At 33.8% G+C, this 24223-nt stretch overlaps 1 protein-coding gene across 5 annotated transcripts in view; it reads right to left on the reverse strand.

Annotated features, from left to right (window-relative positions):
- Positions 1 to 24223, reverse strand: part of Glut4EF (Glucose transporter 4 enhancer factor) — a 235360-nt gene that overhangs the window by 203449 nt on the left and 7688 nt on the right. For 3 of the 5 annotated variants that reach the window (XR_012457388.1, XR_012457386.1, XR_012457387.1), the window contains one exon: positions 23308 to 23408. Coding sequence is in view for 1 of the 5 variants with exons in the window: in XM_074124515.1 (XP_073980616.1) it covers positions 19286 to 19660 (375 nt within the window). In the remaining 4 variants the exon portion in view is untranslated. Of the gene's footprint in view, positions 1 to 19285; positions 19944 to 23307; positions 23409 to 24223 lie in introns of those variants that run through there. The other 2 variants (XR_012457389.1, XM_074124515.1) reach the window with 2 other exon arrangements.

Genomic DNA, 24223 nt, shown 5'->3' on the forward strand with positions numbered 1-24223 from the left:
GGTGAATTTAAATAGTTTATTTACAGGAAGATCTATGCCATGTGAATAATAGATATGTTCAGTCACAGGTGAAGAACTCAGGGTATGAATGTATGTCATTGGTCCGCAAAGTATGTCAATAATACACACGTACATACCAATGATTTTTATTGTATTTAGTGAAAGTTATTTATTTTATATTATTTATTTTTCTTATATTTATTCAAAATTCATAAATAACAATTATTTAATAAATTATGTAATTATTTTATTTAAAAAAAAATAAAATAAACGAGTCTGACCAATAATGGAATCTAGTATATCGAAGTTGTCGTCACAAAGTAGGGCAGCCATGTTTCAGTTCATAATCTAGGACAAAGCTACTAGAAGTTTTCATGGAAAGTAATAACGTCATGCTGAACTTGTACTAAATATCCTTTCTGTTTCTACACTAACAGGAAGTAGGTATATCGATTATATGATCTTTTTTAGAAATTGAGTAATTCACACCGGAAATGATTGCATCAATTTAAAAAATTGATGAAAAAAAATCAATGAAAAAAAAGAAGATCTATGGGGAGTTTCCGGTCTTCTTCTTGGCAGAAATTGACGCAGTCGGATGTTTTAACCTCGAAGATAAACACTGGTGCAATAATTTTTGCAATATAGGTACATGTATTGGTAATCTAGCCCAGAAGATGAACTAAATATAGTTCGAAACTTTGGCGTAAAGATTTTTTTATACTTAATAAACTTGAACCAAAAACGAGTATCTTATCAAAGACAGACTGGTCCAAGAAATGCTAACCATCATACCCACATATGCTTATGTATGGTTTGTATATGGTACGTAGTAAGGGGGCGGCGAAGCTCTTCGAAGCCAAAATCCATTATATAATCACTTATTTTTGTGCACGTGTAGGTGTGGCATTGAACTATATTTAAATGATGAACTTCTAGAGCAAAATTCGGTGTTTAGTGCAGTGTAGGCGACGTTAGGAGATGTTAAAGGCTGTGACAGCTACTCAAAAATGCCAAGCCCCCGCTACCAGCTGATATTACCAATCTTTGACAGTGACAGCCTTATAAGGAACGGAAATACCTTATATCACTTAAGATTATAAAATAAATGAATTGCTTTAAATGACAAGGAAAATGTAACACTTTCCATAGTATTACAAATCGAAGTTGCAGATAAAAACAAAAAACTAATTATTTCATTCGAAAAATAAAAATGTAATATGAAAACTCGCTTTTCCACAATTTAAAATTTTTTTGGAAACTTGGGATTTGTGTAGATAGAAGCATGACGTAATAGTCTTCCCAGAACCCCTAAAAATCTATATTCTATACGAATAATCAGCTTGAAATACCTACTTTATTTTTGAAACGTTATTAATTAAGTCTAATTTTTTGAAAAAAAAAAAAAATATATATATATATATATGTACGAGGCTACTTAGAAAAATACATAAAAAATTACAAGAATTTTCCCAAAACTTAGCTTTTTTACAAAATAATCACTCTTCCAATAAGCTAAAAATTTTTGCCCAAACTCAGCACTTTGCCTACGCAATTGATACCACTCAAAATTATACAGGAACTTATACAATGTACTAAAATAGGAAGTCAAGCTTTTTACCCCTGCCAAGAATCCAGCTTAAATAAAGTTTAACAAATTATGAAAAAGTATGCAGAATATTTGAAAAAGTTTTAATAAAATAGAATAATTACTGAAGAAAACAAAAATCGATAAAGATCGATTGTCACATATTTAATCCTCCTTATTAATATTTAGCTAGAAACTAGCCTTTTACACTATACTGGAAATGGTACATTAGAGAAATTATCCAACAATTTCGCAGCCCTAGAAGTGCTTTTAAGCAAAACTTATTCGAGAAAAAGGTTTCAAATAAAAGTTTTTTCAGAACTACTTTTGCGAAGTATTACGAAATTTTATCGATTCTGTTGAGTGATATTTCCGGTTTCAAGTATTAAGAATCGTTAAGTACAATAATTTCAACTGAAATTTTGAAGTTTTAGATTGCTGTAAGTTTCCGTTTTCGAAGTATTGGTTCGTAAAAAAGACCACTTGGTTTAAAAACACCATTTTTTTACATTAATATAAAAATACCCCTTTGCAAAATACAAAATCGATTCAGAATGCATCACCGAACTGTGGTGACAACTAAAACAAATTTCAAATTTAAAAACTCGTAACATTCTTTTTGTAATTACCATTTTTTTCTTACTAAGAAAACCTCTCGACACTTGCATTTCCTGTGAAAAATACGCGATACTTCCTTTAATAAGTAATTGAGGAGGAAAATTAAAATGTTCAAAAAAAAGAGAAATTTTTTAACGACTTGATAATTCCAACTTAGAAAACAGAAACAAAACAGAACGTACAAAACAACATCTCGGTTTGGTTGAAGATTGTGGAGCCCAGGGACTGTTGTGCAAAACATAGGTTATATGTTGGCGAGCGAACGGTTCGGCTAGCAGTACCGTTATAACAGTCATGCTCCAAAAACAGAAGTCTCCGGTGTAGTTGATGTTGCTTAGTTCTATATTACTTTTTATTTTCTAATTTTTTTTATTTTTTATAGTGCTATCTCTAATAAGAGTACGGATTCGAGTATTATTTGCTATTATATGAATATTTTAGTCTTATTTTTGTTGTTTTCTTTTACTGTTTAGTTTCCTTAAAACTTTGAATGTTTACTAAGGTACCAGAGTTGATCTAAAATTGCCTTTGGGGATACGGATATGCTCAAGAATACGTCGCCATATTCCTATTATCCTAATCAGTGTTATCCTCCCATTTTCGGACATTCAACTTGCCTTAAACAACCTGGCCATTCAATTTCGCCTCCTGAGTCAACTACCTTTTCACAGAACTGAACATACTTGGAAATGGTAGCAGTATCATCTAAAGAATATTTAGAACACCTGTCTAAACGCCAGTTCTTGCTAACTAACTAGATTCAACTTTTCCCTGTCCTATTTCAGAAAATTGGGAACGCGAATTCATTGTGACAACTCAAGCCTTACTTTTTTTTCTAAGGATGAAAAGGACACATATTTTTTTGTTTTTCTTTTCAAAGACAAAATTAGCATCCACCTCTTTCTCTGTCACAGCTGAGCGTATCATTGGATGAGACTTGATCCTATTTACGTTTACATGCAGCCGCAGGTTTACAGTGATTAATATGTATCTTGTGTTTAATCTTTTTCTCGTATAAAAGTGAAATAAGAAATATTTCCGTTTTGCAGTTACCATGCACCAAGAAAAATGGTATTTACGAATCTGTTCGCCCTCACTCTCTGTGAGTAGCGTTACTAGATACAGAAAATCGCAGATAGTTCTAATTTGAAGTTTCAAATCGGGTGCTCAAATGGAACCCAGTATTGCGCTTCTAGAATCAGCGAATCGGAAATGCCAGATTACTAAATCGATTGTCCACTTTATTTTGATATTTTCTCGAGAAAAGCTCCGACTATTTTTCTTTAAACTTCCTGTGCTCATTACTGTCCCATAGATTTTATTCGGAAATGCATCTTAAGGAAGTTCTGTCAAAGAGGCTGGGGTAGTGTAGTGTGAAACGGAAATACAAGTGAAGTCGAATTCTCTACACTATCTTGTGCATTGACGGAGCACCGTACGTACTACCATGGATAAAAATCAACGCGATTTGGTTAGCACACCCCCAGCTTAGGCGAGCCAGCACATAATACAACAAAAAAGAACATAGAAGATTTAGTTTACATCTGTTGCGGTGTGAAACAAGTGGCCATTTAGCCTATCTCTTGAAGAAGATTTACACGAACCTGGGGAGTGGCTATAGAACTTGAAATGTGGTTGTAGATATTTTGATCGCTAGCCATTTTTACAGATTAGTACCACAAGCCGATTTGGGAATGGCTTTTAATACATTAAATCTTGTTGCATTTTCGCGAATCTGAGAAATTCGGAGGGGGAGGAATAACAATAATAAGATAATGGATTAGCAAAGATAATCGTTTTGGATTAAAGCTGGATTTTCTGACAATCTTCCTTGAAAACTCCCCAATATTAGCACTAGCTTTATTTCTGTGAGATAAAGTTCATCTTTTTGATTTGGTTACTTATTCCTTGAAACGTCACTTATGTTGTACATCCCTGAAGATGACCTAATCCCTTAAAACAGAAAGGTTGACAAAAAAAAATATAAAAAAATTACGACTGCAATTGATAATGCTCTTCCTCATTTTTTTGACTTGTTTGTTCAATTCAAAAAATAGAATTAATGTCAAATTCATGGGCATTTTTTTTTCTGACTATTATTAGAACCAATGTTGGAAACCGACTTGGCAAAGATACCTAATGTCAGGCATAAGTCATTTTTCTATTTTTACGTTTTTTTGTGGATATGAACACGAGAAGTATAAACTAGCTGAAGGTGAAGTACTAGGTCTTTTGTTCTCCATGACCCAGCATCTAGGATAAGGTGAGTTTTATACGCCCTACCGGGGTCGTTGAGAGTTTTCTAGGCGGATTGTTAATCCACTTTTACAACCTACAGTAGCATAAAAACTCAATGGTGATCTTCAGTTTCAATTACTTCCGATCGAGATTGGAATGCATCTTTCCATTGCTTGAATATCCAGGGAAATTTGTCCGTTGGCTTTGATTTCCTGGTTCTTGAACCAGAGACAGCCTAGATCCTGTCTGTTAAAGGATTCTCGACCGCTCACACTATTGTGTGTTCTTTGTAGAAAATCTAGGAAGGAACGGTCTGAGTAAAGAAAAATGAGAAAGATGTATTACTTATATATTAAACATCTTGGGAAGTTTCGGAGAAGAGAAGCCGACTTCAGGGCTAATAAGGGATGTCAACGATTCCTCGATTGCCTACTCTAGTTACTATGAACAAGTCCCCTTACACTTAGAACAAAATACTTGACACAAGCCGAACGGAAGCCACATTAAAGCTTTAGGTAGCCGTTAAATTGGCTTTAAGCTATTTCTTCATTTATTTACACCTAACAAAATCTCATTATTGTTCCAAATATTTTCCTTAAAAAAGAAACGAAAAAAGCAAAAAGAAACCAAAGAAAGGCAGCAGATGGCTGTGGAAGACCATAATCGTATCACGTGATAAATACAAACAAAATACCTTCAAGGTGTTTAAAAAAAGAAAAAGTGAACAATTTTAAAAATAAAGTGCTCGAATAAAAAAATAAATATTCAATTTAAATGAGGAGGCCATGTTCTAATTCATTTGTCCATATCAATAACTGTATGTAGAACATAAATAACAAAATAAAGTGACATAAAAGAGATATAAAGGGCACAAACAACATCAAAAAAAATGGCATGCCGATTTACACAAGTGAGAGTAGAAATAACATATAAGATATTTGCAAAAAAACAAATAAATAAACAAAACCTGTTTTAAAAATAAGGTGACATAACGGGCCACCGCTCGAAACTTGTTCTGTGAACCCCTACTCCACTCGCAGATCAAGGGATACCTCCAGTTTTTTAAAGAGTAATTGATTGAATAATTAACCTTTCAATAAAAATAAATAAAACTAATTTTAATACTATTTATGAGAACTGGTTTCATTATAGCCACTTAGCCGGGGGGAAGTGGACTAGCCACTTCTCCAAGGACTGGGACGCCATCGCGGGCTGTCAACTGACATAGCCAACACAGTCACACACTAAACTTAGGGCCCTGCAAAGAGGAAACAGTTGGTCTTCTTGGTTTTAGCGAACTCACAGACCAACTCGAGCTTAACCATAAACCCACAAACTGACGCACATCCAGCTCTTTTCACACAAAACCACAAAAATTAGATAATTCAAGTAACTACCTAAACTGGTTACCAAGCAAATCGCGGAAACGTTTGCATTTCCGGTTACCAATTTCTTTTAAACGAGAAACTTAAGCAAGCTAACTTAAGATATTATGTACAATCACATTTGAAAAAAAAAAAATCTTGCACTTATATCTAGTTAAATCATAATATGCATTCAATGACATAAGAAGTTTATACGAATTGCTGACGTATAGCGCTTATGTAATATTGCGGTGACGTCAAACTCTGGTCAGGCGCCCACTCAATGACGCAAAGTTAATGACGTGGAAATTTAAGCTGAATGTATAAAATTTCAGTGACAACTAGTATGAAAATGAGGTTCACAATAAAGCTGATCCTATTGTGGAATCTGTTGCCTTTAATGTAAAGAGAGAAATTTACAGAACTTTAAGATGAAGCGAAAGTGGGTCCCCCTATTTGATTTTGCACTTCTTTTATTGAAAATTATATAAATAACTCATTATTATAAAAATTTAAATAAATACATAAAAAGCGGAATTAAGAAGCTTAATTTTCAAACAATTTACGTAGACCAATTGATCTATAATACCATATTCTCTTTTAGACAAATTCCCTGACCAACCGTTTGAAATAAACTTTAGCGATAGGTTATATTTTTAATTTTAAACAATGACTCAGTAAATATGTTTGTACGTGAAAGAAGATTTAAAAGAAAAAAAAATCTTTGACTCCGAGCCAGAAAATAGAAAAAAAGGTCGCACTGACGAAAGTAGCACGTGGATGAAGCACGTAATTCTTTAGCTCCTCTAAGTGATTGTAATATTCACCTAGATTCCTCTCAGGGAAGTTCTTCTAGGAGGAGCACCCTTCAATTTTATGGGAATCCTAAAGTTTTCTAGGAAACCTGTAGAAAGTTTTTAGAAAAAGAAAACTGAAGCACTGTAATTTGAACTAGAACTATTACGCAACTAGAATCAATTCTAGTTCCGATCTAATATCTAATAAAATTAAGATCTTTTGCCATTGATCAGCGCCTGTGTTATTCATAGCCAAAAAACTACGAAACTAGGGATAGATTTATTTTCTATACATACGAGGGTCGTTTGAAAAGTCCGTGCAAAGTCAGAGAGATAGCGTATCGAGGTTATGTTTAGTTAGTAGCATCTCTTGGAAGAACACACACCAAGTTTCAGCCAGATCGGTCTATTTCTTTGTGTTTGGCATTCGTTTGAATCGAGGAAGTCGAGTGATTTTCAAAAAATGGACGAAAAAGAATTTCGTGTGTTGATTAAACACTACTTTATGAAAGGCAAAACGCCTCAGGAGACTAAAGAGAAGCTTGATAAATATTATGGCGACTGTCTTTTGGGATTCGCAAGGAATAATCCTCATCGACTATCTGGAAAAGGGTAAAACTATTATAGGTGCATGTTATTCATCGTTATTGGACCGTTTGAAAACCGAGCTGCAAGAAAAACGCCCGCGATTGGCCCACAAAAGTGTCCTTTTCCATCACGACAACGCACCAGCTCACACCTCAGCAGTTGTGGTCGCAAAATTAATGGAAATAGGGTTCCAACTCGTTTCACACCCCCCCTATTCTCCAGACTTGGCTCCCTCGGACTACTATTTGTTCCCCAATATGAAGAAATGGCTGGCGGGAAAAAGATTTTATTCAAACGAGGAGGTGATTGCAGAAACGAATGGCTATTTTTCAGACTTGGACAAATCCTATTATTCGGAAGGGATCAACAAACTAGAGCAGCGTTGGACGAAGTGTATAAGCCTAAAAGGAGACTATGTTGAAAAATAAAAAAGGTTTACCCAAAAAAATTAAGTAGTTTTTATTTTTGCTCTAGTTTTCAAACGACCCTCGTAAATGCTAGTTCAACTTTTAGTAAGCTAATGAGTAGAACGAAGTTTCTGAATTTGAGTCCAGCTTGTAGCACTTTTTACGTAGCTTCTACTGCCTAATATCCGGTAATGCGTTGCAATGAGAGAACACTGTCTTGAACTGCATTGTACTAAGGAGGCTCCAAGGAGTTAATGGACTAAGGTGTTACGCGACTTAAATAAATCAAAACCCATATTCAAGTATTACTTCTTCCTTGGAAGATTGCACGCCTAGTGCAGGAGATTGATCTGGCTGTTAAAAAGGATCTGCAACAATTTCTAACTCCAAGTCTCAAGTCTCTAACGTATATTTTTCTCAGCAAGATCTCATTCTACTCTGCAAACAAACAGTTGAAACGTTTTCTTCTTTCAACTACCCACTTATTCCGACGGACACCAACCACCGGATGTCGTCGAGTCCAAAAACATTTGAATCTTCAACGTTTCAAGAAGCTACTAGATTTCTTTCTTCCCCTTGGAATGACTGACACTCTTACTTTATTCGCATAAACTCCTTGACCTGACATAATTCACGGTGGCCTTAACCTAGTAGTCATGACGATAATGTCTGTTTTCCCATAGTTTCGAGTATACTTTTGATTACTGTAGAAGATTAGCTTCTTATTTTGAACAGCTTTGGGCTTCGAATCAGAGAGATCAGAGAATGTGGTGACCCTCCCTAGTGAATTTTCTGGCCTCTGAACGGTTCTATGACTCACTTTCTTTTCATTCCTTTATCTCTTTCTAACATTGAGACTAGGTATTTGAAGAAGGCTTAGATTCTCAAGCAGTCTTGGAATCTCATTGTACAAAATATCCTAACATTTTATTTGAAATATTGTGTGGAGAACTGCTGCTTCGAAAGGTTTATTCACAGCAACCTCGCCAAGAAATGGTCGGTCCCATTACCCTCAGCCTCGCGAATAGAGCTTCCATAAAAAATAGTATTCTTCAGCCCGGAGTGGAACACGGCTGGAGTGCTGCATCTTTTATTTATTACTAAGCGGAAGCCAAGGAAATATATCGGCAATAAAGAACAATTTATTAGTAGGACAAGAGATATATAAAGGAAATGCGGGATGAGAAGCTAGTATTTACAACTTCCTAATACACAGGTTACATATACGTGCATATAGGTCACGTATAGTTGAACCGACTGCTAGCATTTATATGGAACAAAATACAACCTACAACAAATATCAGTGTAGCCAACCAACATCTGTAAATAACAAATATCCCTCTCACTCTCTCTGCACTATTAGTTCCTATTTCATTAATCAAAATTAAACACCAAACTAACCCTTTACTACATGTTCCGCAGGAAATACCCCTATTTGTCTTGTTCAACAGTTTTATTGCAGTTTTTCGGCTAACTTTTATCAATAAATTTTATAAAACTTTTATAATTTATATTTCTTCATGGATAAAATATATATTTAAGAACTCAAAATCTGTAAACATCCAGATAAAACTAAAAATACACAATTTGACATGATCACAAGACTTCTTCTTTTCAGTAGCAAGCGGAAGTTTCGTTATCTTAGAAAAACACACACACACAAGGTTGCACTTCCGAGTTACATCCTGTTGAATTTAAGAATTTAAAAGCTATCAGGACGTACTATGGCTCTTGTGGATATAATTTCAGCGAAAAATCGACAGGTTTGCCATTATCGTTGCCATAGCAACAACAGTGGATATAATACACAATTAGCGAACGCGTTGCATTCACGTGTTTTTTTTTAAATCAATAAAAAAAAGTGGTTCATTAATGGCAAATAAATCACTAATTTAGTGAAGAAACAGGGGCTTGGGACAAAATTGTAAAGTACTGACAAAACTCTAATCAAAGAAATCGAAGTGAACATTAATATAATCGATTTGGTAAATTATTCAAACGGCGTTTTCTTAGTATCGACGCCATTACAATGATATTAGAATGTCATTTAGTGATTATTACATCAGTTACGAAGTACCAACATTACAAACATATTATGGTACAATAGTCATGAAGTATCTAATAATGTACCAATATTTACAAGGACTTAAAAAGTATATCTCGAATTTTCTACTGAAAAATGAAGGCTTAAATTGTTCATAGATACGTAGTTTGTCTAATAGTTTAATGATGTGGGTTAAACCAACTTAAATCTAACTTTATAGTATCTCATTAAAAGAAATGAATTAACAAACTTGACGTTCCTAAAGGTCTCAAAGCCACTAACACTGATACGCTGAATGCTCACACCAACAATGTACGAAAAAGGGCCTGAATTGGTTAGAGATGTTAACGACTAGAAATCCATGAAGTAAATTTCAGAACTGCCCACCAATCCAAGGTGCCAAAGAATGGATTGCACAAAGGTGAATTGAGTGAAAACGGATGTATCAAAGACAAGTTAAAGATAAGGCGTTTTTTTTTTGCGTTAATCAAGTTGCTGCTGAATCTATCCGGTGCCAGACGCACGCACAAAACCTACGTTCGCATAGTGCAAAACTTTCACGCAATAAGCGCTAGTTGTTATTAGAATTCTTAATTTTTTTAAATTGATTGGGGAGAAAAGCAAAAAACAAGAGAAGCTAGCGCTGATGGTGAGAAGTCCTCGAGGTAAAGCTTGATAAAAGAAAGCAGACAATGCGGGGGCCGTAAGTTTCAAAGCAAATAGCTATGAACAATTGAACAATATCAAAAAGGGATATACAGAAATCAGAAGTGAACGGTAGAGAATAGTTACAAATCATGGCAAGTAAGTGATAATTGCAACTGCATAATGGAACAATTATGTAAGCTTACAATAAATGGTTCAATAGATAAGCCCTAGTCTATGGTTTAGAATAAAATTGCATTCACAAAAATTACGTAAGAAAACAGGAAGATCCAAGTCCACCAATGGTAAGTCGCTAAGCATGTTACCTCACACTGCTAAATTACAACTTAGTAATTTTATGAAATTTTCACTGAACTGACAGTAGCCCTACAAAACGAGGCGGTAACTGGAAACCTAATCTTAAAATTACAGTCACCTATTACAATCTAGCTTTAGAATCTAGAATTGTAGAGTTACAGTTATCAGCTCTAGAACACCCTTGAACCAGTTAAGAGAACTAGGAATCTGTAGCAAATTACTGAAAATCTTTTCGTCATAAAAAATAAATAAAAATAAAAATCTACATTTAAATTCGTACTGCCACTTCACGAGACATACATAATGTACAGAATAATGTACAAAGACACAACACGTTGAAATAGTAATGATATGGAGGGCAAGCTACACAACAAAAAAAAAACCTCTAAATTAATCCCCTCCCTCACTCAATCAACACCAAAATCTACCCGCTGCTGATGGATGAATGTCCGAAACCAGAACAAAACCGGATACAATCAACGTGAGATTATCCAGCTCTAAAGAATTAATCACAATTTCAATGAATTTTTAACAGCGTTTTTTTGGGAGGGGAATGTTTTGTTCACTTCCGGCCAATTTCTAATACTCAACTTTTTCAAAACTCAGGTTTCTTCAAAACTGATATTTTATTGAAAACCCCACATAGAAAAATTTAATAGGAACATAATATTTCCTTTAAATAATAAATAATAGGGGTAATTATTTTTTTAAAAAAACAATATAAATAATAAACTGCTCCACAAAAAAAGTGGCGCACTTTGAAAAAAGCGTTAATTTTTTGTTTTATCACATTTTGGGCAAAGATTATTAGTTTTAATTATTTTCATAAACTGTCAGGGAACAATTAATCGAACAAGGCCCAAAGTTTCTTGTAAATAGTGAAGCAATTCCTCGTTTAATCCCCTTCAGTCTTTTTGTGTAAACAACAACATGAACTTTACCTCAACAGTAAATAAATTTATTGACCTCTACAGTTGCGTTTCTACTTTTTTCAAGCTGAAAGCATTGCAAACTCTCAATTACAGCAGAGCAAGTGGCCCGTATTATTGCATTAGTTGAGGATGGACGGAGTCAGCGGTACGCAGCACGAACGTTAAGGTTGCCTGAGACCACCGCCCGTAGAGCCATCCATCGTTACTGGGAGACAGGCCTCTGCACTTGCAAGCAAGGTTCGGGTCGACCAAGAGCCACAGAAGCACTTGATGACCGATTTATTAGAATTCACACTCTAAGAAATCGTACATCAACTGCTTCTGAAACAGCTCAAACACTGCTTACTGTTCGTGGAGTTTCAGTCAGTGCCGAAACCGTACGAAGAAGGTTCGCTGAAATGAATTTACGCTCTAGGAAGCAAGCCACAGGACCATTGCTCACCGTAGATCCTCGGAGAGCCCGTCTAGAGTTCGCTAGGAAACACCGCAACTGGTCTGAGGACGATTGGAGAAACGTTCTCTTTTCAGACGAGTCCCGTTTCGCTCTCTATGCATCTTATGGGTTTACCCAGTTTACCAAAGGCCTGGGGAGCGCTACGCTCCGTGCAATATTTCTGGTAGACTACCATTCGGAGGTGGTTCAGAGATGGTGTGGGCTGGGATTTCTATGGGGGCTTAGACTGAGCTCCACGTGTTCAACAGGGCAATCTTGAAGGCAGATTTGTATGTGAGGGAAATTTTGCAGCAATATGTGGCACCCTATCACCATTTATTGGGGAGAATTTTATTTTTATGCAAGATAATGCCCGACCACACACTGCCGCCTGTGTTGTTCAATATCTCCACGATACAGGCTTTCATGTTCTGAGATGACCAGCACGCAGCCCGGATTTAAACCCTATTGAACATCTTTGGGATGAGCTGGGTAGGCGATTAAGATGGAGAAATAATCCTCCCAGGAGCTTAGAAGAGTTGCTAGGTGCTCTGGTGGAGATATGGCAGGAATTAACACAAGATTTCGTGAGAAATTTAATAAGGAGTATGCCGAGGAGATTGGATGCAGTAATGCGAGCAATACACGTCACTAAAATTCTTTTTCTCTTTTTTAATCGGAAGAAATACATTTTTTTTCAAACTCATATTTTGCCGAGAAGTACTTTTTCGTTAAATTAAAGGTTTTCATTTCTTTTAGATCATTTTTTATTTTATTTTAGCCTTTCCGTAACTTTATACTTCTTATATTTGCTAACTAAAATGAAATGTAGAATAAAAAAGTTACATTGAAGAAAAAATAACGCATTTTTAAAGTGCGCCACTTTTTTTGTGGAGCAGTGTATTATATGTAGTTGTAAGTATGTGTTAAAATCATGTTACATAACCTACTTACGAGAAAAGAAAAATAACTATCAAAATAAAGTAACTAGCGAGATTTAAGTGGCAACTGTAAACAAGCTAATAATGTAAAACACAAAATATATATGATGATAAAATACTGGCTAACTTTATTATTACATAATATGATTTATTATTTAAGATTATTTACTTGCAGAAATGGGGTCTAGGGTGGATGAGGGGTGGTGTAGAGGTTCGAAGCCTTGAGGTAGTTTCCACATGCAGCGGAGGAATGCACGCGCCTCAATTTCTGCTCTATTTAACTTTTTGTGCTCATTTCAAAATATTAGGAACAAATGGAGAGGAACAATTTGTATTTTTTTTTTCTCTCTCCCCTCTGATCAATGATTTCATGTGACGTAGCACACATATTTATTGTATCCCTGAACGGTTTCAGATTTACGCCCATCATCAGAGATAGATTTGACTATTTATTCCACCTCTGAACTTGCTGAATCTATTTTCGAGGGAGAAAAAGTGAAAAACCATTTCCGTTCAGTAATACTTCCGGTATAAGGAAATTTGATTGCTAATCAAATTGAAGATTGATTAATCCAATCAATATTTAAATTTTTAATTACGCGAAACTTTTTTCTAAATCAGTGGAGCCTCCCATGAAGGGGCACTCTCTCCAGCGACCACCTCCACTTTACCGATAGTTTTTGGATTTCCCCGATTTATCCCTATACACATTCTATATAAAGGAACCTCCGTCTAACGGTCACTCTACATAAAGACCGCGGACATTGATTTTGGGAAACGAATTAAATGTTTCACCTCCCACCAACGACCACCTTAATATTGACGCGGGGTTAAAAAAGAATTATCCCCTCTCAAGTTTTTCTTATTTTTTTTGGTTTTTCCTAAAGTTTCCTACATAAGCTCCATACATCTTGGTACCATTTTAATCATTTTTCCAATATAACTTAGGACGAACAATATTATTTTTGTCCGATATGTCTCTCAAACGAAAGTGGTTTAACTCTAGAAGAGGAAAATAAATGTGTTGGAAGATTTTGCAAAAACCAAATCGAGTCAAAAGTCAACTTGCCGAAAGGTTTGTTCTATTTATTTTAACAATAGATGATAGTATGATGATAATTTTACCATAAATTATTATTGTTATGAATAAATGTGATGATTATTATAAAAATTATTAATTAAGTCAATAATATGTAGTTTTTTGATAATTTTTTTTGGATAATTAAGAAAATCTTGATGCATATCATATAGCTGCAATAATTATGCAATTATGTACGTTTTTAAATCTATTAATAATAAACAATTTTTAAATAGATATTTGGAAAAAAAACCCATATTTTTTCATTATGAAACTTGCCTACCTCCCTCTAACGACCACCTCCAAACAGCGGCCGCTTTGCTTTCCCACGCCAGTGTCCGTTATTGAGAGGTTCGACTGTATCAATTTTTGGAACCCATAAGAGCTCAGAATAAATATTTAAAACACGTAACAGCTAATATATTCAATAAATTTCTTAAATAGTAAAGAGAAAATAAGAAAAAGATTATTCATAAAGGGGAATACAGAATTTAATCAGCAGATAATCAGCCGATCTACATATATAATATAGCACAATAAGTAAGGTTATACATGTCAGTATATAGGTTCGTAGTATAAAAAAATACAGGTCAAACTGGATAAAAAAAAGAGTGCGTAGGAAAAACTGTATTTTTTAACCCAATTAGTTTCGGTTCCTCTACACTATAACCTACCTGAATGTAGTAACAACAATGCGTATAAAGTGGATGTAAGTTATTTATTACACATGTACAGTACTCAAAGCTGAACCATATTCGTACACAAATTAATATGAGCTTAAAAAGTTACAGACAAAAAGCTCTCTGCCTGTAGTATCTAATAAATGCTATCGAGGATAAAGCAGTTTAAAAACATACTCCCTGTATTTACAGCTATCTACTGCCATTCGTATTGTATAACACGTAACCAACCATACACCTATGTATTGCTGAATAGCATATACTACACAAATGGTCCCTACAATGACAGTCTCTCTTTCTCTTTATTCTTAAATACTTTGTCACACTTTTCGTTTCTACTGTCATCTACAGTGGACGGGGATAATTGAACAGCAAACTAGTCTACTTTTTTCGCCCCTGAAACTGTTTCAGTCTCCTAGACTATATACTGAAACTATATTGGGTCTAAGCTAGAAACTAGGCAATACGCACTTCAAGTTTTAGGTCTTGATTGATTACTTGAACGGAAAGACTATAATAGACGAGGCGTTGTGAAAATATGCCGAATTTTGTTCCCCTAAATATATTTTTTTTAAAAGTATAATTAATAATATTTCGCTACACAAAAAAACAAAATATAAATATATGTATAGAAGATCAAAAAACGATATCAACAAACAAATATGGAGGCTGTGAGGTTAGCGTACTGGATTCCCACGTTAAGATCCCAAATTTGAATCCAGCAGCAAGCCTTAAGATTTCTTCTTTCTACTAGCTTTTTACAGCTCACTTTCCCGTTTAGCCAGTACAGAGAGAACAATGCCCGAAGGCCGGCAATGCACTGACAAAAAGCTACGCGTGCCTATGAATGACCTCAGACGTTGACGCGCCTCGAATTTAAAAAAAAAATTAATAATAAAAACTGGGACTTCAAACTGTGTTACCTATAATTTAATGACTATACATATATAACATAAATTAGATAAATATTAAATTAGGGTGTGAGGTGTTGTATGTTGTAAGTAGTAGAGATAGCGAACAAAGACAACGGAGTATATACACAAGTAGGTATGCAGGTCAAGGGGGCCGTGGCTATGTTGGAAGAGTAGCGCCTTGTCCTAACTGCTGGGCTGGCTATGGCTAAACCCCCTACTCCAAACTGTGTGTATTACCAAAGTATAGTTGATAACGTTAATAATAACAATAAAAAATACAAGTAATAAGGTCGTACCAATGTCGAATGAAAGAGTGTTGTTACAGAGAGATATACTCGTAAAGTCGAGTTACTTTCTAACTTTTGCACAATACCGGCCGGGTTTGCCGTTCCAATGCTCCCATAACTGATATTTAATTCTACAGTGATACCAACCTAACCTAATTCTATTTTTTATTTTCAAACACACTATAGTCATTTTCTTTAGGCCATTTTTCTAATAAAAATTGTAATAATAATAATACAAAACAATAATCACAGGGACCTTCATTTTATTTATTATTTCCAAATATAACTTGTTTGATCTAATTAAAAGTGGGAAATATGAATTCAAGGGAAGGAAGAAAATTAAAAGAAAAAGTTCTGACGTCACTCTCACGACTCTTTCTAGTTCCGGCTGAGAAATACAGAATTCCAGCAGGCATTTATCACTTCTTAATTATATGTAAGTGATATTTCTGTAAATTATACTGAAAAGGTTATTTTTCCCCTTACCCACAGCAGCCTTAATCTTATTTTGGGTGGAGAAATGGAATTTTTTCATACACAATTTAGTAGACCTACCATTTGTGTGCAAATTTAAAGAAAATCGTTGTAGCCGTTTCTAAGATAGTCTTTTAAAAAAAATAAAAATAAAATCAGTTAAATGAAACTTCCGTTAGAAGGATTCTGGTTGCTAACTTCCGTCAAGTTACATTCAAGGAAGTATACATAAAAAATATGAAGTTTCGCTTCCTGTTATTTTCTATTTTTTGAGCATATGCAAGGAAATTTCAAAAATGACATTCTAGTTATACATTTAACAAGCGTAATAATTTTTTTTACTATTTACGTTTTACGTAAATAGTAAATGTCAAGAACTTTTAAAATAACAATTCCTAAAAAACCTGACTAACGATTTTAATGGTTTAACCAAATAATTTACAATGCCATAAAACCCTGTTTTCGTTTTTTTCCCCTTCCTTTCAGACAGCTAATGTACAAAAAATAAAAATAAAAAAAAAAAAAAGGTTGGGTCATTGTGGGCGCAAAGCAGGATTTTACATGAATAGACATGCAGCGACATGCAGCAGAGGGGATAAACTATTAGTGGGGGGGGGGGGGAGAAAAAGATTACTACTATACGTTTCTATGGTTTGAAAACTGTCACCGAATTTTATAATTAGTAATAATTATACAGGGTGTTCAGCATAAGACTACGGTAACTTCGGGAGGCGTTTCTGGGCATCATTTGCAACAAAAAATTCCATATAAACTATGGCTAGATTCGGCTCCGTTTTATAGATATTTTTAATTTTATGTTTTTTCAAAGTGTTACTACTTTTTAGCAAAAAGTTGTCTATATTTCTCAAACTATTAAAGCTACAGCTATTTTAATAAGCTCATTAGAAAGAAGGTTAAATTTCCTTTTAAATAAGCTAATTTGTATTCCAAAATAATAATATTAAGTATTTTACTTTGTGGCCCAAACTTAAGAAATAGCAAGTTTCTAATTTTTTCTAAAAACTTTGACTTCATTTTTCTCAAAAACATTTTATATGAAAAATCCGTGCACTATTCAGGAAAAACATCTACATTTAATCACCTTTCAAACGGTATACAATAATTGGGGTTATGTTAAAAATTGACGCAGAAATCTGTTATTAATTGCAAAAAAGTAGGCCTCAAAACAGCGTCGGCATTATGAAAGGAATTCACCTACCATAAGAATATAACTGATCAGAATCATCAAATCCAGTACGATTTTTTGCAAACGTGTAATTTAATAATTAATTAATTTAAGGACTATATTCAAAAATATAAAATTTACAATATAAATAATAAAATAAAATAAAAAGAAGAAAAACGAATATGATGTTAAATGAGTGTTAGGTACCAATTTCAGAAGAAAGGATTTTTGTTTAACGAGTTTAGATCTGTGTTATTTTGTAGTTAATTAAAGAAATATAAATATAAAACATTTTTAAAAGGAAGTAAAAGAAAGGAATTTAAAAAAAAAACAAAAAACAAAAAAAAATGGCCGTGGAATAACACACAGCCTTTGTTATATAAACTTCAACCAAACAACAACATTCAACGGTGAAAGCGCGGGGAAGTGGCACAGCTGATATGTGACGTCACATTCATGGCTGCCTAACATCAGTATACCGGCTTCGTAACAAGAAATGGTTTCCTCTTTAAGATTTACTAAAAAACTAATTGAATATAACTAAAATTATGTGGATAATACTGGAACAGTTTTTATTTTAAACCTCAATTGCAATTTTTACACCTTAACAATCTTTAGTTAAGTAAAGAGAAAAAATGTAAATAACCATTTGAGCCGGTTAAAGAATTACTTTTATAAAAAATGATAATTGAACGAAATTTCATTTTAATAAAAATTAAAATTAATAATAAAATTAAATAAGGCTCAAACAGCGTAATTAAAAAGAAGTAAGCCTAGAGTTTAGTCAAGGCGCGTAGAAGGGCACCTAGCAACAGCCTTGAAGTATATGCCCTTCTCTGCATAGCAACAGGCTTAGTGCAACGCAAAAAAAAAAAAAAATAAAATCATTTTTTCTTTTTTTAAAAAAATAATACTAATTCAAAAAAAAGAAATGCCTATTTTTTACGGATTTCAGTTTGTCTCCGTTTCTACAGCACAAAATGTCTACCGCTACTTACTTACAACATAAAATTAAACAATTCGATAAATGACACAAATAAACAGATTTACGCACTAATTTCTCTTTGATAAAAAAAATTATTCCACTTGACGAGCACAATAAAAACCATTCTGGCTTTTTTATAATTAATTTTATAAGTGCATTATCACCGCAAAGATAGATTGAGACGCATCGCAAGTGACGTCACCAAGAGTTGCAACAGCAAAAAAAAATAAAAATAACTGCAATGACCTAAAATGACTTTATTCTTTTTTTTTTTTTTTTTTAATATAATTCTATAAACTTTTAATTTCCACACACATATTTAATTGAGGCGAACTATGACGGAAGTTTAGCGAAAATATTTAAAAAGCCGGCTTATTAAAACGGAAGTAGGTAAAGAAGTATTTAATAGCAGACAAATATTGTTAATACATAATTAGTTAATACAGGTTTTTTTGTCTTTTCTTTTCTATAGGAATTTTCCACTGAAATGAATTGTGAAACTATACTGAAATTAGGTTCGGCCTGGCATTAAATTCATTTTAAAAGCTTTTTTTTAAGTAAAATTCAAGTGCAGGGCCATTTTAAAATGATCGGTAGAAGTTATGGCGCAGTAAAGCGAGAGCTCTCTAAACAAGGCAAGCGCGAATAATAGTTCCCGTAGAAATATCTTCGTCCATACGTTGTAAACATTACGTCAGAAGGCCATGAATATTTTCACTCAAAATATTATTTTCACTATAGGCCACTAAAATTTTAGACGACACTCACCTCTGATCCTGGTGGCGAAATAGTCAACAACACCTCGTCTTCAATCTGATTATGATAGATTACTTCGCCGGAGACTTCTCGCCCATTATAAGTAATGTAAACTTTTTGTCCGGCTAATAAATGTATACCCTGCATTGTCTGGAATCCGGGACCAATTAGTTCCACATCTCTATATTCACGTTTGAATGGCGGTGCCGAAACAGAAACTGGATCAAATCTTACTGAATATCTGGTATCCGTTTGCGGAGCGGCACAACTATTACCAGGCGTTTTGACAGCGTTTATCACACCCGAATAATAAATACCATCGTCGCCTTTAACACACACACGGGTCCCAATTATAGACCTCTTAGCTAAGCGTTTCCCAGTCGACATATTATTAAACGTAATCCTCTTATCTTTTTTTTAATAATATGAAAATCAAGGGAAAACAAAGGCCTCGGTACGCAGAAAAGAACAAAAATTAAAAACAAAAAAAAAAAAAACTAAATCAAGAAAGTAGCCGAATAGGAATTACTTCACGAATACACTGATTCACAAAATAATAAGAAAACAACGGCGTTCACAGAACACTTAACGGGTGCTGAACACATCATACGAACAACCTCTGCAACAGGGCGCTGATCTGTAAATGCCGGCCCAACCGGCTACAACCTCAGCTGACAGATAACAACAATACCACGTGACCATCAAGAGTTGTTCCTATTGGCTGACCCACTTACTCCCTACTCCTATATTTATCAACTCAGCTGTTCAGAGAGAAGCCGGCTCCGCTCTCCATCATGCGTTCCTCTCGTGACGTATACAACACGCACACACTCACAGAGAACACGGGCTTCTATTTAACTTTTATCGCTACATCCATAATAAGAAACGACAGGCATTAAACGTTTTTTTTCCCTTTTTTTTTATCTCAATTATCCAATTTTTTTTTTTTTTAAATAACCTCGCATAAAGAAATATTAAACCGGACAGTCAGGCGATTTAGAGTTCTTACCGCACTTATGTTTTTAGGGTTTCCTGATTAAGGAATACCGTTTTTCACTTTCACTTTCACATTATAAGTTAATTAATGCAATTGTGTCAAAATGTTGAAATTTAATTTTTCGCCTAGGATTTTAACCGAAACCTGATAATCGGAAGTGTCGTCATCACCGAAGCGATTCTTTCCAATTCGAACATTCCATTTACCCACCAAAATAAAGTGTCACCTTTATTTAGACGTTTAAACGTTTATTTATTATCATAAAGAAATCAATAAATAAAACAGAAACGAAAAATCAAATACTCTCCTTTTCATTAACATCTCAAATAACAGTTTTGGTTTTTGACCGTAGTTGATTAATGATTTTGGGGAATATTGGAGGTGCGGTCAATCAATAAATTCAAACACAAATTTTGTTCCATCTCACCAACGTTTCGGTAAATCTATTACACCATCTTCAGGGTAGTGTAAAATTATTGGAGTTTCACTTTAAGCTACATCATCATAGCTGTTCAACAGTAATAATGTTCAACACTCATAACTCCACAAATTTTACACTACCCTGAAGATGGTGTAATAGATTTACCGAAACGTTGGTGAGATGGAACAAAATTTGTGTTTGAATTTTTTTGATTAACCGCACCTCAAAACTCCCAAAATCCTTTCAAATAACTCTAAGTTGAAGTCAGAGCCTCCTAGTGGATTATTTTCAACTTCCTCTGCCATACACATACACATTCATACAGACAATTAGACTACTTTTTATGGATCAAGGTACCACAAAAAAAGAAACGCAATAGTTTCCTGGCAAGTATTATAAGAAAGTGAAAATGCTTTAAATTGCTTGTGACATCTTTTTGTATTAAATACATATTTAAATTTTAAAAATTTAAATACTGTAAAAGAGAATATATTGAACGAAATTAAGGATGACAGGGGGTTGCAATTTAATAACTAATTAGGGAAGAGAATAGCTCAGCAGTTAGCGTATCCCACTTAGAGAACTATGTTTTTTGTTTCCAGCAGGCAGCCCTTGGATTTTCTCTTCCTAAGAGCTTCTTACAACTCACTGTCTGTTGGTAGAAGGTGTTGTGTGTAACGAGAGAACACGTCAGGAGGTCGGCAGTGCACTAAAAAAAACTCCGGGCGCCAATGACCTTTCATGAAGATGAGGTTTAGACAAAAAAAAAATCTCAATTTTAAGGTGTAATTAAAAGCCGAAATCTTGGGAAAGATTTATTTGAAAACCTAATTAAGAAAAACTGATACCTAAGTGGTTCTAGTGTATGAGCAAGATTGAATGAAAATGCTCTAATTTGCACATTACAATTTTTTAAATTAAAATATTGCACAAACACAATCATAATAATTATGGACTAAGCATTTTTAAGCCATGCTTAAACAAATTATATGGCTTATGGCTTAATTTTAAGTCGTACAGTTTTATGTGTTTTCATTTCTGAATGTAATGTTTAATTAAGCAACTTGACGCTCTCCTAAGAAGGTTATTTCAAGACTGGTTAGTTTCTTAATACTTCGCGATAGGTTCATGTTTTGATGTCGCTTAATTGTCAAAATTTACTACCTCAACCAGTTTAAAAGTTCTAAAAGCCTAAAGTACTAAAAATGCTGGATAAGGGAGGAATAGAAACAGTATATCTCACAGTCTCTGGAAAGTGAGATAATCCTGACCCTTCTTCATGTTGTAGTTGAGAGGAAATCGCCCTAATTTCTACAGAGAGCCTGGAGAATAACCAAGAGTTGGAGAAGGAGATATTTCCTACTGGTAACACCAGTGTTTATACCAAAATGAAGGCTACTAGCTCTTCTCTTGGATTTCCTAAAGAGCTTGGTAGTTCAAGTTTGAAAAAGGGAGTATATAACCTTCCTAGAACCTGCCAAAATTCTTAATTTGGAGAGGGGCCATCTTTGGATATCAGAAAGCGCAGTTCTATTTCATTTTCTTGAAGAGCACGGTCACCGTAGTTTGCAGGAACCATCCCCAGAATATTGAAGATATTATGGAAACGGGTGAACGTGTTAGCTCTATAGAATGGTCGTCATGAACTATCGTCTTCCTTTCTCTAAGCATTCTTAAAGGGCTTAGTAACTTATCAGGTGTTAGAGAGCAATATACTCTCCGTAGAATCCTTCCAACTGTCAATTAGAGAAGCGTTTTTCAGGATACCAGGGAGAGCGAGAGATTATCCCTAACACCCTCTTTCTTGAGCTTCCCTGAGTAAGCTCAAACAATGAGGATGCACAAAGAGACGTCTATCCCTCAAAATTCAAAATAAATTCACTAAAACCAACATTCTACGATTTATCATGAAAAATTTGTTTTATGATTTTTCCAGGTTGTTTAAGAATAAAAATGTTAATTTCATTTACCCTCAGTTAAGAACTAGTTTATTTAAAAAAAGAAACCTATATTAGGTTACATATGAGAAAGATATGTAACTAATTTTAATTAATAAACTCACTCAACCAAAGGAAGCAGTAAAGAAATTCCGCGTCAGTAATTAATGAGTACACACATTTCACACTTTGAAGCATTTCGAAACATGAAATCCACATGAGACATAGTTTTTAAAATGAAAGTAAAACTGTATAATAACAGTTTTCTCTTTTGGGAAAGTTATTATTTAAAGTATAAATTAAGAGGGAGAGTGAGTGAGTGACAAAGAGAGAGTGTTTGAGAGAGGGTAATCAAAAAAGAAAAGATAGTTGTTACAAAACTAGTCAAAATGTCCTCGTTCGACATTTCCGGGAGATCTTTCTAATCTACCCAGAAAAGAAATATGTATAAATATACATACATATATTTATTAAAAAGAAAAAATAGAACAAATAATGTCGTTGATTCTATTTAGTTCAATAAATAAAAGATAATACTATTTGTATTAGTATGATAAATCGGGTTCGGTATGGTAACAAAAAATAATTTACGTTTTAGCTGGTTTGTTATTTGTAATAACAATTTGAGTTCACTCAAAATTTGTACAAAACACGGGCAAAAAATTTAGCAACAACTAACCTGTTACATAGCGGTGGGCTTATATTTTACAGATGTCTTCAACATAGAATATTGTAGTATTCTTTCTTGGAACAATACCTTATTTCTCGTTTGTCTCATATCTAAAAAATTAAAAGAACATGTTAAACTACAACAAAATAATGAAAGCACAAACAAGTTAGAAGATCCTCTTAAAACAACTAAAATAAACTCTATCATAATTTTAGATCTGTTGTAAGTTTAAATTGTTTCATTTACTGAAAACTGAATTAAAATCCAATTAGAAGGGAAAATTCAAATCAGAATTAGCAGCTATTAAGGAATGTATTAAGAACAGTACCGACACTGCTCACCGGGCAGCGCTACATACTAACGCACTAAGGAAAATATTTATGGATATAGGCATTATATATTTAAACCAATATTTTCAATGTTTAAGAAAGTTGGATATATAGATATACATAGATTAAATCAATAAAAACGTTACAAATTATTAAAGGAACTGACAAAAATAAATATGCGAACGTTACAATATATTCTATAAAATTATTCTAAATCCCATCATACATGTAAAGTAACTTCACGTTAAAAATTATAAAATTACAATAAAATAAAATTAGTATACTGTTAACAAATCAAATTAGAGGCACTAATTTGATTGAAGTCAATCAAATTTGCTAAGGATAATGAAGTAAAGATAATTTCTGGATAATTGATCATTACTTAGTTATTGTTTTGAGGATAAATTGATTAAAAATTATTACAACTGTTGTAATAATCGTAAAAAAAATATTAGCCGTTAATTAAAAAATTCCTTTACTAATTACAACTTCTATTGCTCTTGTCTTAACAATTAACATTCCCTTTTCTTGAATCTTGACAATGTGTGTTGTAATCATCACATAAAAATTATGCTTTTAAAAAATATACTATTTTT

The sequence above is a fragment of the Rhodnius prolixus genome, unplaced genomic scaffold (assembly GCF_049639745.1).
Source record: "Rhodnius prolixus isolate KJV_2025 unplaced genomic scaffold, Rpr scaffold_3, whole genome shotgun sequence".
In the NCBI taxonomy this organism is placed as follows: domain Eukaryota; kingdom Metazoa; phylum Arthropoda; class Insecta; order Hemiptera; family Reduviidae; genus Rhodnius; species Rhodnius prolixus.